General features: G+C 47.8%; 1 protein-coding gene across 1 annotated transcript in view; it reads right to left on the reverse strand.

Annotated features, from left to right (window-relative positions):
* Positions 1-67: 67 nt before the first annotated feature.
* The window catches only part of Sty (sprouty signaling antagonist), a 38,174-nt gene continuing 19,453 nt past the window's right edge, over positions 68-18,788 (reverse strand). Inside the window, exon 5 of the mRNA XM_076762805.1 lies at positions 68-6,014. Within this exon, the coding sequence (XP_076618920.1) occupies positions 4,129-6,014 (1,886 nt within the window). The 3' untranslated portion in view covers positions 68-4,128. The remainder of the gene's footprint in view (positions 6,015-18,788) is intronic.

Below are 18,788 nucleotides of genomic sequence, written 5' to 3' on the forward strand. Positions count from 1 at the left end.
AGAACCGTTAACACTCAGGGAACCCGAATACTTGTGTTAGGAATGTTACAAAATAACAGGTACACCATTGAATTGTCAAATATTTCTATTTTCAACACTACAATTTGAACAAATGTCGAGGACGTCTCTAGACATGGAAAACCAGCGTGGCAGTCAACGTATTAAAAATCGCTATGCTATGTCGAAATTATCCAGAAGGGGCCTCCCCCCCCCTCCCCATCGTAGTCCAAAACAACAACATACACAGAACATTCTATTACCTTCGGTATCAACAAATCTGCATTAACCCTTTCAGTACCTTACAATTTGCTTTCCAAGGGTGACGTACTTTCGTGAAAATAAATATAACATTTATCCGTAAATTAAAGCTGATGACAAACGTTCTGGAGCCGATTACTCGATTTTTTGGTACTAAAAGGGTTCAAGTATCGCGTGGGAACATGGCTTTAGGCCGAGTAGCTGGTAGCTCCCCGTCTTTGCACCTTATTCAATTTACGAGCACACGGTACGTCTTCCACGACCAGATTTCACGCGTATGCCCCGATATCCGTTTCCCTACGCCCCCGCGAAATTGTCCTTTTTCCATCTGCCCGCATTTCTCGGCGTGCCCCGTGCACGTACACCCATATCACACACAAACACCCACACGAACACGCAAATCCCGCTCCCTCCCCCCCCTGTTCATTCTTATTACAGACGCTCGCCGCTCTCACGCAGCCGAACACGCGTGCGTTATCTCGATATCTCCGTGTGTCGTACAGCCACGCTCGATACGTGCCCCACCAGTTGTTAACGAGTATAAAAGCGGGTGTATGTACCGTGTACATCGAGAGAACCTGGAGGAAAACGCTCGGAAACGCGGACAATGCTTCTTTTCAGAGAGCATCCTCCTCTTTTTCTATCTCCTCCCCTCCGTTTCGCTCCCTAACTTCCTTTTTCCATTCTCTCTGTCTCTCGTTCAATTTTTCTCGCCCCGTTTCTCCATTCTCGCGCGCGTTTTTCTATCGTATGCCTATACGCGCGCGTGTGTCTCTGTGTGTGTGTGCGTTGAGTGTATGTGTAAAGGCAACCTGGAACGGTCCCTGAAAATTCTTTCACCGCCCGCTGATCAAACATTCTCGCCCCCTCTACACGTAGAATATTCTATTTTACTCGGCGACGCAGCCACGAATAAATTAACCGTAGAAAAGTTTGCTCTTTATACAAATGTAATATACAATATACATATCTATATCTATGCGTATACAGGGTGTTCGCGTTATCACTGATCCGGCGATACTTTTCTAGAAACCGAAATACCTTCGGGACTCGGTCGCTAGAAACCTCCCCGAGGGATATCTGGGGGTAATAAATTACTAGGGGCTGCTTGGAGGGGCTAAATTAACCCTCCATCGCGTGAGTTTTATTTTGTCGTTCGATAACGTAATTTCTTCGTTGTTTGTACGTCCAATTGTTTAATACTCGGGGTAAATAAGCGAATAATCTGCGGGGAATCCAGTAAAACTTGCCTCGGTTAACTGGGAGTTACGCAAAAATACTATTACTTTCCCATCTCAATTTTACACGGGAAGAAAGTTGGGAAAATTCAGCTGTCGTCGAACGGTACCAAGAAAAAATGAAAGGGGGAAAAGTTTTACTATTCTTCGTAGGGAAACTTTTAAACAATTTACAAAACGTGGAATAAATTTCGAATCACAAATGCGACTGTAACTTCTTTCCTTAATGTACTGTTTTGTTTCTATCGGTGTTTCTCAGGAAACATTTGGTCCAAGACTCCCTAGAATAAAATAATATTATTATTTTCTACCTGCATTATAAGTTCATATTCTTCAATTCAACCCTCTATATACTTTATATATTATAAAGATCCATATCCACTATCTATTATGATTATCAATATGTACAAATTATAATTTTAAAGCAATAGTGTGGTCCACGAATAATCTCTTTACAATTACTCAGACTAGGATGGAACCTTGCATTTGTTACAATTTATATCCCATTCTACTATTACGTAATGTTTTTAAGAAACTAAGTATAGTTTGGATTATACAGGATTAAACTGTTTATAAGTTTCCTAAGCAATGTATCAAAATAAATATGGTAAGAAATTAACAGATTCGCATCCTGTGATTTTAATTAATACTGTATAATAGTAGATTAATTACTACATTCTTGGCTTTCATTTAGTATTTTTAGCGAAAGCAGAATAAATATGTTATAAGTACAAAACAATGCAAACAATTTCAGCAGTTCATTTGTAATGTTGTTATTATTAACAACAAGAAACATTTTAACCTGTACTTTTGAAAGATTAAGATACGATGGGAAGCATTTATGTTCAGGGGTCCATGGACCTCAGGTTGAGAAACACCATTGCATATTGTATTATGCAGACAAAACCAAAGATACCTAATACAATAGCGTTCAAGGCCACGCGATTAATCAGAAAAAAATGACTTGGAACAGTTTCCTCGAAAACGAACAAATTTTATTGGTCCACTGTACGTGCTTGTATAAAATACTCAAATAAACAAAATACGAGCATCTTTTCCAATCTCACATAACCTTGAACATTGTTGCACTGGACATTTTAAAGTAGCATTAATGTGTCTTTATGATTCGAAACGTACTGTAATCGGCGAGGTTAAGTTACGTTTACGTTACTAGTATAATAGAGATATTATGAAACTAAATTACCATTAAATTCCAGTGGGCAAAGAAGAAATTAGTAAAACTTTTACCCCTTTCGAACGCGATTCATTCGCGAGAAAAACGACGGGCAATAATAACGCGAATATTCTGTACTTCCACATACACGCATTTATACAAACTGCACGTGTGTCTGTACATACGTACACACGTACATACATACACACGTGCATGCGTTTAATATACTTTAGCGTTTCTTCTATTTACCCTCTTTCTCTCTCGCACGTTCGTCCACTCGTTCTCCGTGTGTGCGCGCACTATTTATATATTTTATCGTGTACAGACCTATCTATACGTAAGTGGTATGTCTCTGCGTAATACGCACGCTCGCGTACCTTATCATCGTCTTTCTCGCCCTTTCTCCGCCATCTTGTTCCAACGTTCCCGCGCTCTTCTCTTTCGCTAACCCCATCATCCTCCCTTGTCCTTTTTCTCTCCAATCTCGCCACCACGCTTTCGTTTCTCCATTCCGCCATTTTCCCACTCGTTCGACATTCTCTCTTTTTTCTCTTTCTCTCTCTCGCGTGCTTTCTTTCATTCTCTGGCTCGCGCGCGAGCGCGTGCGCATGGAAGAGAAATAATAAATAATAAAACACTCGCGACGTCAGACGTACAAACTCGTCGAAACTTCCAACGCACGTATCATCGTTTCTCGACTTAAATGCAACTGCTTGTACTTGATGCGATTCACTTTGTTCCCAAATGTGTCCCTCCGCGCGATCGCGTACACAACTCGTCTCGAATCGGCGGATATCGGCCCCCGTCGACGATCGTTCGTCTCTCGACACCAGCGCCACACGACACTCCACCGTTCCGATCGTCCGTCAGATGGCTCGTACGAGCAGAGGAGGTTCGCGGCAAAAAAATGGACAAAATCTTTCATTCGAATAACATATTTCGAACGACGATTAAAAGGATCAACGACTTCCGATCGATTGATCAGAGAAAGTAAAATTTTATCGATCACGGAACGAAATTTATTTCCATCGAATAATCGTATCCGTCGTTCGATATTCCAATAAAATCTTGTCCATTTCCGGTTCGCGGCTGATTTGCCCGTCGATTGCCACAGGTTGCCCGGATATGTTGACACTCGTATTTTACCGTGTCAATTATTTCTGATAGATTGTAGTTGCGTTGGATTCTTTCGAGAATAAGGCACCGCGAAGTCAGAGAAAATAAAACAAGACGTTCTTTCGTTTTCCGTAGCGTGGGAAGGATTTTCGGGCGAATACGCTGTGGCAGTCAACGCGTTAAACCTCGAACGCGTAATTCCTCGCTTAAAGACAGAATTTCAGTACGGGATCCAAGAAATTAAGTCATCCCCAACGCTGTTTAACGTTTGTTCGAACGACCGTCCGACAGGTGGTCACCGGATCGGCTACCGTAAAGCGAGGAATTCCCGTACGCGCCGCTTTAGAGCTCGGGTGTAACCGGGTCGAGTAACCTCTTCTCCGGGTCCCTCGAGTCCCCGATGTCGTTGGTGATCGGATGATGCCTGCCCGAGGCCTGACTCCCAAGAGTGCCCGGGTTGCACCTGCAGCCCTGGGCGGCGTGTCGCGCGTAGCATGCCTCGCAAATGGCCACGCAGCCCTTGAACGGCCAGTAACAGAGCAAGCACGGCATCACCAGGGTGAGGGCGGCCAGACAGGCCCACCTGGAGGCCATCTTGTTCCCCGTGCAGGAGCACGGCTCGTCCGCGCAGCTTCCGGCTGCCTCGCCGTCGATCCCGCTCCCGCCGCTGCCGTCGGCGCAGTGATAGAACAGTCCCTTCACGCAACAGAGGCAGGACGCATAGTCCAGGATAGTGTCCGCGGAACAGAAGCACTTGTTGTCGCACAGCCACTTGCTGGGCAACGGCGGCGGCTCGCGGCAGGACTCGCATCGGCATCTGCCGCAGAAATTGCACATTATCGACAAACCGGCCGGATCGTAGGTTCTGGAGGCGAGGTTGTTGGCTGGCTCCTTGGTGAAGGATACCGGTTGTTTGGTGACAGCGTTCGTCGCCGTGACGTTCGCGGCTGTGGACGCGGCCACGTGCGTCCCCGTCGGGTTCAATCCGCTTCGAAACGCCTGGTGGGCCCTGGCCGCGTGCAATCGATGATGAGTGGCGGCCACCGAGGCGTCCGACGGACCCTTCCGACGCTGCTGTCGCCTGTCGAGCTTCGGACAGTCTGTGGTGGCGGAACGCTTCTCGTGGTCGAGTCGACGGTCCTGGTTCAGGCAACAATGCTTGAACGGACCCTCGACGTACTCGTTGATGGTCCTCTCGCCGTCCGGTCGCGGGACGGTGAGACTAACTTCGCCGATGGGACTCCTGGGCGGCGTGTCGCCCGGTACAACCCCTCTGGGCGACGCATCGCCGGACGTCTCGACGTTCCGCGGTCTGCTTCGGAAGGTGCTGGACAACGGACTGAGCGGCGCGGTGGTCACTGGGATCCTAGGGTTCGACGGGGTGGTCGAGGAGGCGGTGGTGACGACGCTGGTCGCCAGCGAGGTCGCGGCGTTCACCGGCGTCGGTGTCGGCGTCGGCGTCGGCGATGCTACGTGCACGGTTGGCAACCGCGGTGGCGGAAACGGCCGATTGTGATCGTGCACTCTGCTCGGCTGAACGACCTGGTGAATCGTCGATTGTGCGTCCCCGTCGTCGGCGTCGGTCGCGGCACCGTCGAGCCCGTTTTCCGTTCCGTTTATTCCGCTGGTCTGCGAGGAGGGTGGCCGCGAGAGCGGCGGTATCGCATTGTTCTGCGACATCGGCCGACCGGATCTCAGTCCAAGATGCTCGGCTTGGTAACGCGCCGCTGCGTCCACGCGACGCTTCCGGTGCTCCTCCTTCTCCTTCGCCTCCAGCTCTTCCTCCTCCTGCCAATGATCCGCGAAACGGACACCGGTGACCTCTGCTCCCACTGCTCCCACTGCTCCTCTTCCTCCACCGACTCGACTCGACGATGAGAGGACCCTGCTTGATCCTGTTCCCGTTCTCCTTGCTGTTGCTGCTTCTGACGAGGATGGTGACGCGGAACCACAAACCGACAAAGCCGACGACGACGATGCCCGCTCGCTAGCCCATTGTTCGACGGCTCTCGGTGTACCTGGACACGATGTATGATGCTGCTGCTGCTGCTGCTGATGACGATTAATTGACTGAGTTGGGGTTGTAAGTGTCGCCTCGTTGATACGCACTGCCCAGCCCGCGCGAGGTGGTGGCACTCTCGACAAGGGCGTTCCATTAGCGAGGATGATGCTCGGTAATGCTCCGCGTCCGCTTCCTCTCGCCCTCGCGACACGCGCTTCATCCCCACCTGAAACGATACGCAAACTTTTAGCAATCTTTCCTTTCGAGATTAACGATACTTAGCGCGTTTACTGTCCGGTCTCTTAGCGGCGTATCCAAAAATGTGGCGCTAAGCCCAACATACGGGTCATGGACAGTGACGGTGTTAGCTCTCTAAATTGGACAATTGATTCGTAAGCTAACTTCCGTTTACAAAAAAATAAAGACTCCCAGATCCATCTTACGTCAGGATTCGAGCAATCTAGTCTTTCTTAAGTTATCAAGTCCAATTATCCTCTCAGAATCCGACGTTTGGAGGCACGCGATGGTCGAGACTACGCGCCGGCTACTCAGGGAATCACAAATCAAGAGGATCAGGATGTTCAAGAGAGATCGTCAGGAAATGAGAAATTAGAAGACGCGAACAAGTAGCGGCGATAAATCGTCCGGAGAGGAGAGAAGGAGCGGCGATCTGAATGGGCAATAGTCGAAAGCGATATATTCGGATCACACCTCGACAGCTGCGAAGGATGCCGTGTACGCGGTTCACTACCTACGTGGCTTCGAGGTAGGTTTGGTCTCCGAACGTGGGCGAGGACTGCGCGAGTGGGCGCGCTCGCGGCCCGTGCACCAGGTTTCTTGATTCAGTGGTCACCGGCCCACTCGAGGCGCCCACAGTTCTGGAAGAACCGACCGTTTTGTTCGGCCGAGACCAATCGTGTCCTCCACGCATCCGTGCCGCGTCAGGGCTGTACCCACCGAATGTACATTCTATTCTTTTCAAACTAGTAAACCGTCAACCATGACGAATGGCTGAGATCTGCGTCGAGCCACTTCCTTAGACAAATTAGACCTCTTTTTAAAATTGGCTACTTATCCTTGTCACGGCTGGAACAAAGCTCAATCAAAGGGTGCATCGTTTTAAGTATCGTATAGTTTCCTCCGAGATTCCATTCTTAGATGGCAAACAAAGGCGAGAAATAGAATCGGTGATCGGAGGAAGACATGGACCAGGCCATTGTGGCAAACAGGAATGCTAATATGGGGAGTAACGCTGTTTGTCGAACGTATGGCGTGTCAAAACAAACCTTGAAGAGGAGATTGGAAAATTCGGTTGTCTCGAGCAAAACGATACTTGGATTTTTAGACCTACCACCTAAAATTAATACTGTTCTTTTCTGTAACGTCATTCTGTGTGGGGATACGAATGCATCGACACGGATATTTGACGAAAATAAATTCAGAATCAAAGACAGTTTTAACGTAGCTAGATAAGATTGCTCTCGTCGCTGTCCAGAACCTAGAAACGTCTATTGCGTTAAAAAACAAACACCTAGTTCGGAGTTTCGCCGTTGCAAAAACAACATATATATTTGCTGCACGAGTGCATCTAGAGTCTACGTGCCTCCCATGCTTGTTTTTAGAGGCCAACGCTTCAAACTAGAACTGAAAATTGGAGCACCTTCTGGCACCGCCTTTGCTTGGTCTGCGAGCGGTTGGAGTAATTCCAGACACTTTCCCGCAGTGATTGGAACATTTTGTTAGGACCTACAAATGACAAAAAGGCTCTTCTAATAATGAACAGCTACGCCAGTTACGCGGAAAGCTTGCAGGCAATAATGTATTCCAAAGAAGAACGGGATCGTTGCGTAATATTTCCATTTCTAATAACAATAAGAAGCCCCTCGTCTGACGCATGAATATTCCTCTAAATTTTCCGATAGTTGCATAAGTCTTCTCAGGCTTAACGAGAAATGCAGTAACTGTCCAAAGGCTTTCCGTGCGGCGATGCGCGATTCCGGAGCCGCGAACGAGAGCGTTAAAACGCGTATTCGTCGAGGATGGCAGGAATAATTGGCCAGCAACGAATGTACGGACCCACGATGACATTAAATCCGCCTCGTAATCCGTTCAACACCATCTCGACCCACTCCTCTTTTCTCGAGGTGCTTACAGAACTGGAAGAAACGACGTTTGTTCGCACAAGACCGATCGCGAGCGTCCTACACGCATCCGCCGTGTAGGTACCAGGATCGTGCGACGATGCCGGCGCCCCGACGCTTACGAAACACGGAATACATTAACTTCCTGTGCTCCGCTATTCAATCTTCCCCCTTTAGAGAACGAAACTACGCTGACTCGCGACGCCTGGGGCTTTTGTCGCTTCCAAACGTGGGCTCAAAACGACCAAAACAAAGAGACAAAGTTTCTTACGAGACAAATGAGTACCCCCAACCCCCTCAAGTCTAAAGCATCCCACTTGTATTGGACAAAAACTATAGCAGTGATAGAGAAATCACAAACATACAGATTTTGAAAAGTAGGTATCTATGGTGTCGGCAGACAGAAAGTAATGGCGCTACCTAGCGCCAGGAATGGGAATTATTTCGCTAGATTGATCGTTTTACCTGCTGTCACCATGGTATCATTTGTACTAATTTTATTCAATGTAATGCATATGTTGTTAAATACAGTACTAAAATAGGAATTGCAGAGAAATCAGACACTTAATGACTGCTCGCTTACGCTTCTTAAATCGTAACTCCTTTAATGCTTAGTCAACCTCAGTTCCCAGTAACATGATCTCATTACAATGTTTACTTCCAGTACCCTAGATTTGTTCATCTATGATCTAAGTTTTGGACTTTCGTACAAGCGATTCATGACATATTCGGGTTCTGGGACACCTCCAACAATTAAGCTATTGAAAATGTTTATCTGGATAAGAATTTTGCCCATCGAGGGGGGGGATTGTGTGGTCTCTGTACGCGCGACTCACGCGCCCCGAACACGTGTGAACCCACGCAGATACGCGTGTAAACCGCACCGACGGACACACACGCTTGTCAACTGCACGGGCGTGTTCGCGAAGAAACAGGCGGCCCATTCAGAGAGTGCACTCGGAGAGGAATGTGCGCGGGCTATCGCCGACCGACTGCCATAGGTCAGAGCTTTTAGTCGCTCTATACGGCCGAGAGAGCAGATAAGAGCGAACGTTTTGTGAGCTTGTGCAGCCGGTGTACGACCACCGAGTGTAGCCTCTTTTGCTCCCGATCTATCTGCACCCAAGACAAGATATTTCGTTGCTACGCCGTTGTTCCGAACGATAGAGATCCGCCCCGCTAATGGGTTTCGAGAAACCCACAGTTTCTACAACTATACGAGCCCGTTCATTGTCGAACGTTTTACGCGCCAATTAAAAGTCAGCGACGATCACTCAGGCAAACAGAATCGTAACTATTCAGGGAAGGTCACTTCCTCCTAGACAAGGTCCGTTAATTACTTAACATTCGTTCGATGCTTCGTTGAATAAAAATGGTAATTGTGGTAAAATAAAAGTTTGCACAGAGTTTTCTCTCTGGCAAGAGCCAGCCAGACGAGGCAAATTTTTATTAAAAACGAAACGGAGGTGAAAGGAAGTTCCTCGCGCGAAGAATTCGTTTTGTCACGCTAGACGAGAGATAATCGCGCGAACGCGTAGCCTGGTCACTGAATAAGCGTGCCTTCCTAGTAAGAATCACGAATCGAATTATGAATCAGTTCGTAGGTAATATGGATCGAGGAAGGGTTTCGGGGAACATTGCCAATCGCGTAATCGCGACACGATGATTGTTCCGACGATGACAGCGATACGTCGAGTATTTAGCGTAGAGTCACGTTTCGCGATCCTCGTTGTCTCGTTGCGCGCGGAATAACAATGATTAAAATGTTCGTTGTGTACGAAAATCTGAGCGATAAAATATTTTTCGAAAACTCGTCGCGCGCCTTGGGAAAATTCCTTTGGTTCTACTGTGTTTGCAAGTTTGTCTATCGAGCTTGGATAATTTGAATAGAATTTCAATTGAAAGGCCGCCGCCATTTTTGACAGGATGTTCCGAATAAGGTCCATTTAACTGTCATCTCCGTGGAAAAAAAAAGTAATTTTTAAACGACGTTCCGGTACAGATACGTTTTAATTCGCGACGGAAACGTGCGCGATAAGACCGGACGTGCTTCCTCGCTGCGCGCACGTTTCCGTTCAATAAAGTTATCTAGCGCTGCTGTTTAAATAATATCGCGTCTCGAAAACTCGAGATCCTGCACGTTTTTCACCGTAACCAGAGCTACAAATTATTAATTTTCGCGATATCAAATAATTCTACTAAAAGATTTCTGCCGGAAATCCAAATATTTGGTAATCGATTGTGCACACAAAGTGCAGGAAGACGTGCTACTGATTTCGAAAATTGAAATTCAATATTGCTCGAACATGTTGTGAACGCCGCTGGAAGCACGTGCAGAAGAAAAACAGTAATTGAGGAATCTCGATAACGGGATAGATGTTACATATGTGTAAGAAATGATAACAAAATTGTAATCAAATGCGAGGCATGTTTCCATTATGTTTATAAACTGCATTTCATAACTCTACAAAATATTATGTGCATATTGTACAGTGGAATAAATATCGTCCCCGGAATTTCACAATTTCGATCGCTATTTGAAAGAACTTAAACGTCATTCGTTCGCGCGCTGTAAGCCTAAATGTACAAAGGTTGCGAACCGTTCGTCCAAATGAGGATTCTGTCCGTCTGTGGTCGGATTGTCGAAACATTTAAAGAGTATCTATAGGGGTCGAGAAAGCGATGTCGGAGAAACTTACTGAAAATTCATGGGACTAGCGAAAATCCAGAAAAGAACGTGGGCTCGCCCACGCCGGGGCCGACGGGATTCTTCGGAGGCGTGTCCGGTGTTCTCACAGCACGCACGCGCACCAACGCGACAGCTCCGGAACGGCGATTCCGTTCAAACGACTGAACGGATCTATGAATGTCCTCGAATTCCACCGGACGGCAGCTGCTCGTCGCCCTCTCATCGGTCGCTTCGTTCCGTTCTCATTTCCCGTCCGCTAATATTTCCGGGGACCGGGTTTGCGACGCCGTGAATCTGACGGCACACGTCACGCGCACCAACAAATACCGACAGATTCGACGGAGCTCTCGTTCGAACCCGTTACACGCATCTCGCGATCGTACTTCCGCCAGATGTACTTCGATTCCATGAAGAACGGTACTTCCCGAGCAAGAGGAACGTTTCGGAGTCGTTTCTATGGTTCCCGAGCTTCCCCTCGAACTCTCGACGACAGGAACGAGCTGACGGAAGCGTTCGACGACACGAGGCGACGATGAATGAGACCTTGCTCGGCGCAGGCGAATCGTAAAAAACCGAGAGAAACGCGACGACTGGTGGCGAACGACTGACAACGAGCTCACCGTGAGCGAGTCAAGCTGGCGAGTAGGGGCGACGAAGGGAGGGGAGCGAGGCGGTGATTGGGTGACTAGCGAGCTGGCCGCGGAGTGGGGGAGACTGGGAGACTACGGACGAGGGAGAGGGGCGCACGGAGGTGAAAAGGGTACGTAGCAAGAGGCAGTAGGACGAAACGTCAGGGGAGGGAGGGAAAGCAGGAAGAGAGAAGGTGGGAAGGAAGCCATGAATGGCGACAGTCGGGCAAGGGAACGGGAAGAGAAAAAGTAGAGACAGAAAGAGCAAAGGAGGAGGCGAGAGAGTGTGACGAGGGCCGGTCGAGTTCCGTGCACGGTATGCCATCTAGCGATATCGTGGCCAACGACTCGTTCGCAACACGAAGCTTTTTATGAATGGGCGGAAGCTATCATTGAAGCTTTAGATTGAATGAAAACATTACCTATGTCGTCACACCGTGTATACCACCGACAGCGTCGCCGCGGCGACAGTGTCGGTCGTCGGACGATTCGCTGGAGGTGGCAATGCTTACGCGGTGATTTTTTTCTTATATATACATACATACATACATATATATATTTTTTTTTTATACTCCTCCGTGTGCAACGCGATCCATACGTCTCGCGTACAAGCTGTGGGAAATTTTTGTCGTCCCCACCGATGGGGGATACACGATGCTTGTTATCGATCGAATTTAAAGCGTTTCATTGGCGTTTGCTCGGGTTAAGGGCCTCCGGTCGCTGGATAAAGGATCGACTCGAGTTACCGTAGATGCTACGAAGGTTAACGAAAGTATTCGATTGCTCGAACGCGAAAACCTTCGTGCTGACAGGATACTTAAATTGCACCGATAATTTCACGATATCGTTATCGCGACACTGGGGGACGCAACTATCGACGGTATCGACGTAGTCACGAATCGCAAATACCGTCTTCCGGTCGAATAAACGAAGCAGACGTTCCCTGGGTTCGTTGCAATATGCCCGCCGTATCTATGTTTGGGTCAATGAAACAATCGACTCGAGAGATCTTCGTTGAGATCCTTTCCCTCCCTCTTGCTGCTTTGGTCGATGACTTGGACGCTCGGAGTTTGGCAGTTTTCAATGAAAGTAAGGATGGAATCGACCGTATCGTGTGAATCTTTGTTTTTTTTTTACAGTTGGCCGGAATTTTGATGCAATTATCATTCCTTCGTTGGAAATATGTGGAATCAATGCTCCAAAATCTAGCGTTAAGTTATCTCGATGCTCCACGACGAGCAAAGGCTTGTTCGACTATGAAATCGCGAAATGCATCGAATACTTCGCTACAAGCATCCGGGACGATAGGAGTAAGGTAGAGAAAGTGGGGGGCTTTCGTTCCTGGAACTTCTCCCACCAGACGAGTCGATTCTTTCGTTTACTCCACCGTAGTTCGACGGATACTGCGCTTGAAACTACGGTTTTTCGTTTTCGCGCATACCCGATCGTCGTCGGCGCGTTTAGGGAGATTAGCAATAGGCACGGGATGCCTGGAAGCTGCGGACGCGCGATAAATAGAAGAATAAAGGAGTACCGTTACGTTTTAATAACGATGCCATTCTCGAGCCAGAGGAATCTCCGTGGCTTATTAAGTAACCGGGTTGCATCTTTCGTCGCGTTTATTTAATCGCCTGACCGCGTACTCGTCCATCCGCGATCTCTCACCTACACGTTCGCGGTATCCGTTCCATTATTTGGAACGTCGTCGTCATTAATATTAATCGATCGCGACAGATGTTCCGTTACAGTACAATTCGAAGGTCGTACCTCGTGTTTGCTCCGCTCAAACATTATTTTTTAGAGTAACAGACGGTCAAATTAGTTCCTAACAAGCGAGGAAACTATTTTAAATAAATTAAACGAACGGGGGATTATTCGATGAGCACTCCCCCCTCGTTGAAATCAATTCGAAATCAGAGTGAAATCATATGTAAATGTGACCTACTGGTACGAGTCTAGAACATTCAAATTAAAATACGCGTATTGCGATTCTTACTCGCTAGGTTGGTTATAGTTATAATTACGCGAGAAATTCGTATTTGTCATTCGATAATAAAGTTTTCCCAACTCTGGTGGCAACGATCCGGAGGATCTTCGATCGTGAGAAGAAGGCGCGGATTAAAACAGTGGCTAACAGTACTCTTGGCGAAGCAACGTATCTTGAACCAGTTCATAGCTGATTTCGCTGTTCCGCCTTTTAATTTCTAGCACGGAAGGAAAATCTGTGAAAGTCGAACGGTTCGCGGGAGCGCGAGAGCCGACCACGATTAGAATACCGTCAGGATAAAAAATTTCATTCTAAGCGGAGTATAGTACGCAAAAGTGCACGACCTTGAAGTCACCTTGACACTTTCGTGCATACAATGAACCTAAATCAGAATGGTCCACGATTTTCAAATTTTCATTTTTCAATTGTTTATCGCCTTTTCACGATATCAGGGGCCACTGTGCGATCGGACGTTCGGCAAGAAGTCCCATCCGTAACCGTGACGCGGGACGATTACAGAAAAAAGCTCCGTCCAATTCCGTAATCGCGTTCCAACTCGAAAAACGGCCACTTCCTACGCGGCACAGTTAGAGAGCTCGAGGCGAGAGAGGCTGAAACGCCTGTCGAGCCTCGCGAGAGATCATGGCTGAATGAGCTCCCCCGAGCGTACTATACTATCAATAAGTTGGCCTAGCATGTTCACGCTATAGCGTTGATTCAGCACCAGTTCCGCCGGTGTGCGTCAGTGTACACCGTAGTACGACGACGAAGAATCCTTTCGTTCCATTTCGTTTGGTCTTGTACCTGCCTTGGCTGCCTACCTCCACAAGTAGTCGTTCGATCACGCTGGCGCAAGCCAGTCCGCCGTGGAACAAGTCAGGCGATCAACCGAGCGAGCGAACGAACCGAACGGACGAGAGAGGGCGCAGATAGAAAACGGAAGAAGAGGAAGGGATAGGTCGTCTCGTTCTGTCGCGTAACGCGCTTGCTATATTTATCCCACTCATTAATTCTATCCTCGTCGTGCACCGTTCATTCATTTGATCGTCCGTCTCGTCCTATCTCGCACCCACCTCGTCGACCGTCGTCGTTGCGTCTCTTTCTCTCTCTCTGCCGCGTACGCACGTTCATTCATCTCCTCTCTGTCTGGCCGCGTACTCTTTCCAACCGGTCCTCTCTCTCTCGCGCCTGCTTCACCCCTTTTCCTTCACCGTCCTTCTCCGACCTTCCGTCCTGCCTCTCGCGCTCTCTTCCTCGTTCTGGTTCGTTCACTCAGTCGCGCAACTAGCCACGTTGTTCCCACTCGCTCCTATCCCAGCCCTCCCTCCCTCCCACCTCCGTACCGACACACATCCGCACGGCAGATGCCAGTAGCGTAATGAGCACGCCGATTTTTGGACGTTACCGATCACGCCTGGAAGCAATCGATCAATTTTTTTCGAACGCTTGGTAATTCGAATGTAAGAATTATAGCTGACTATCCTGTAATACTCGAATTATTTCGTATTCGAATATTGGTAATTCGATACGATTCCAACACTCGAGCACTGGACTCGATTCAGATATCGAACCATTCGAATACTGTTCAAACTTTTCGAGCACTTGAAACGGGCGTTATCGTAACGTAGTTCCTATTAGTTACGTAACACCGTGCTTCCGGGTCGCCGGTCCTCGTAGCGCGAAAACTAAATAGCGCAAGATAAAGAACGGTATCGCGTTTAAAGCGTAATATTTCTTTCGGTGTATCTCGCGTCTCGCATCGACGGCGATACCGTGGCTCGCTAAAGCTTCACGCTGTATCGCGAGCTTATCGTTAATTGTCGTGACTGACAATTACCTCGAAAACACGCGGGACGGAGCCATGCGTGCGCGTACACTGACGCAGTTATTTTCGCACGTTTCAGAGACAGGGTTCCACGGATTTGGCGATACGAGACTGAAGCGTAGAAAGACAAGCGCGCGGGAACGTTGGACGAAGTGGACGAGCAACGAGCGAACAACCAAGCAAACTTGGACGAGGGCTTGGCTCCGAGTCGAGCAAACATACGAGGTGTTAGCTCCGAAAGTGGTGTAGTTCGATTAAAAAATAAAGATGGATGTTTTTACCAAATAATTACGATCGTGATTACTTTTGTTCCCCGATCCTGTGCCCCTAGAATATATGTATTTTACGATACAACGATTTGCTCGAATACGTTCGTCCGGTACGCGCCACTAAATAGTGCCTTCTGCGGATGGGGTCTCTTATAGGGGTCATAAACGTAACGATTTATTATACGAGTACACTGACAATGAGTTGCAACGATAGTCGTATGGCGGAGTCGTATAGCCATTCAACACAGTTTGTACAACAACCCTACGTACATTTATTATTAAACGTCTTTATTACGCACACGCGAAGGCGCATACTCGCGCTTTAAAATCCGACTCGAATCTTTATCTGTATGGACGATCACAGGAAGGGGGGATCCTTTTGTTGGAGACGATAATGAAGCCGATGCGGTCGACTAATAGCTAAGAACGGGACACACGCTCGCGAGAACGAATGGGCTCGCGAGTACTCGCGACGAGTCAGCGAGCGAGTCAAAGCGGCCAGTTTATTTCGAGCGTTTCCGATTTCGAGGAGGCAGCAGACTCGCGTGCCTCTGCAGAAGCCAATTACACAACGCGGACCGCGATGAAAACCGCGTGGAAAGCTTTCCAACTGAAATGGGCAAAATCCTTTCACCCCACAGAAACACAGTGCGACGAACAAAACGTCACAAATCGACGTTTTGTTGCATTCCACAATTGAATTACTTAATGTTGATTTTTACCAACTTTTCTTTGAAACATTTGAAAAGAAATGAACTAATGGAGGGTTTCTACGTTCGACGTTTGCCAGAATAGCAAATTCTGAATCCTCGATTATGTTTTCCAGAGTTTAAAGAGGTAAAAGTTGACGACGAGCGGGAGAAGTTGACAGTGATCCAAAATATTTTTCTGTCAACGGGCCGTGTCACGAAGTCCGTCCGCCGGAGGACCGGTAAAATTAGAGAAGACGCTCCGTGAAGTTATTTTAATGAGAATTCTGCTTCACAAGCTGTGTCAAGATCGCGCGATTCCAACCCGAGGTTTAGCTACGAGGCAGGGCGCTATCTTTCCACCCGAGAAATTCTATTTTGCGACAAAGTCAAGGCTCCGGATCGCTACGACAACGGCGAACGAGATCGTTTAACCTCTCCGTACGTAATTTTTCTTATTCGAAAACGAGAAATTGTACATTGACTATTAAACCGCGCGAGGGTTCAGGAAGAAGAATCGTTCGCGAGCCTGGTGTTTTCGGATTTGCTAACAACGGAGTCGATCGAACAGGAGGCGCCTTCTGTTCGCCGTGATCGTAATTCGCGATGGAGTCGCGACGCGTTTCCAGGTAATATTCTACCACGAACAACGCTCCGCCGCGTCCCATTCGTGAAAACGTCACGTCCCTCGCCGAGGAGGATGGATATTGATGAGAGGATCCCGAAGAAAGTTGGCAAACTTGCTGCCAATTTTCCTGGTACTGGCTTCGAGCACATTTTCCCGCTTTTGATAATCGAAACCAAAAATAAAAACGTACGGTTCGCTGTTTGTCTTGCTTTGGTAACAGATAGCAATTAGGATACTTGAGGGGGTACGGATCAACCCTCAAGTGGATTACTGAGACCGCTAATTCTTGTAATCCTCCATTAGATTCCATTGTTTTTTAAATGCTTTAAAGTTGATTTCCATTTAGCAATTTGGTAAAAATCAAGTGTGAGTCCATTTGAAATGGAAACAGTGATGTACAAAACTCGAGGTACTATGAAGATGAACGGTATGTAAAAAATAGTAATTGCGAGACTATGAGAAGGGGATCAGGAGACGGGACAGGTTGAGAAGCGCTGGAGTCGCGAGTTAAAACGAATTGCCAAGAGTAATTGGCAGAAACAGAAAGAGCAAGGCACTCGAACGCGACTAACATCGAGAATAAGGAAATGAAGAAGCGTACTCGCGTGGTCGTTTTCCAAGATGTTGCGTCTTTTTGTCGTTATCCGACAGGGAACGCGCGCCCCACGCAGCGAGAACGTTGCGACAGATGTGTTTGCCCGGGCTCTGTTCAACTTCCCTACGGCGCGAGTGGAAGCAAAAGCGTCGTCGGAAGCTGTTTTGACTGGTTCGCATGCAAAGTAGCTTTTTGGTCGAGCACGGGAAAATTAATCGTTATATAGTGCCTTAATACGGTCGTAAATATCGACCAACGAATCGGGCATAAATCGACCCTAGCTATAAATTCCTATCCTCGACGACAGCGCCGCCGGATTATTAAATTTTAATTTCCGCCCCGTCCATTAACAGAGGATTAACCGACGTCGGAAGATTAGCTTTCTCCGGTGTTGCAATTTCATAAATTCTTACGATATCTTTCGCGAGGGATCCTCGAGGGTGGAAATCGTTCGATAACAATTAATGAACGATAACGGGGATCCGAATAAGAGCAAACCGGCGAGCAGAAGAGAGGTGAGAGAGGGAGGAAAAAGAAAGGAATGGGCGCGCGGCGCACCGGATATCCTTCAGACTGCGCCCACGCAACGTGCACGCGTGCGTGCACATACTCGCGCGAGATCGTCTTTCTCTCTTCGCGATTACTCGGGCCAAAGATGGGCAAAACTTTACTCGGAACAACGGACGACGAGTAAAAAACTGTACCAAGGTGTAAAGTTGAAAGAAAATTTACAAGAGCCTCAAGGAATTGGGGGGGGGGGAACACGGACATCGATCCGACCGAACGTGACAATCGACTTTTGCAAACGTCGACCGCTGGTTTTTACGAACGAAGCCCCTTCGACAGGTATTACCCACGGTCGTTTACGATGTGACACCAGCAGAAGTTACAGAAAGAAATTTCGAGGAACCCGAGAGGCCAAGGGGAAGGAGGAACGAGTCATTTTCTCACAAAGGGAGGAAGGAAGGGAAGACAATGGAGAACCTACGATCCCTTCTTCCCGTCCCCGGGGTTTCTGCCACCTTGCGTTACCTGTTCCACTCCTCAACCGTACCTGCAACGCCAGCTCGAGAGCTGTTACCTTTGTCCGGCATCGGTTTCAAATTTAAAGCGCAATAAAATCATTCGTTGAAGTATCGCGTTTTAGTAGAAAGACTCGGCTTTTATGATTTACGACGGTGATTAACCTACGGGTACCTTGGGATCGCCGTAGGAAGACAATCAATCACTTATTTGCTTACACGCCTTCTGCCATCGAGCCTTGAATCATTATACGTTTTCCTTTTCTTACGTTCTTCGCGACAGTTTTTCCAAACATTCAAACGATGGAATCAACTTAATCGCTTCCACTCTATCCGGACACACGAAAATTCCCCTTTGTCGATAGAAGATCGATTAACAGGGGGATCGACATACCCATATATCTCCGTACAGTAGAAGAAATTTTCGCAATATTCCCAAGGGTTCGTTTAGCAACTCTCGAGACGGATCGATCCGACAGGGGTATTGCGCAAGTACGCGGCTGCAATGGTTCTCCGGATCGATTAT

This window comes from Colletes latitarsis, chromosome 3 (genome assembly GCF_051014445.1).
Source record: "Colletes latitarsis isolate SP2378_abdomen chromosome 3, iyColLati1, whole genome shotgun sequence".
Taxonomy (NCBI): domain Eukaryota; kingdom Metazoa; phylum Arthropoda; class Insecta; order Hymenoptera; family Colletidae; genus Colletes; species Colletes latitarsis.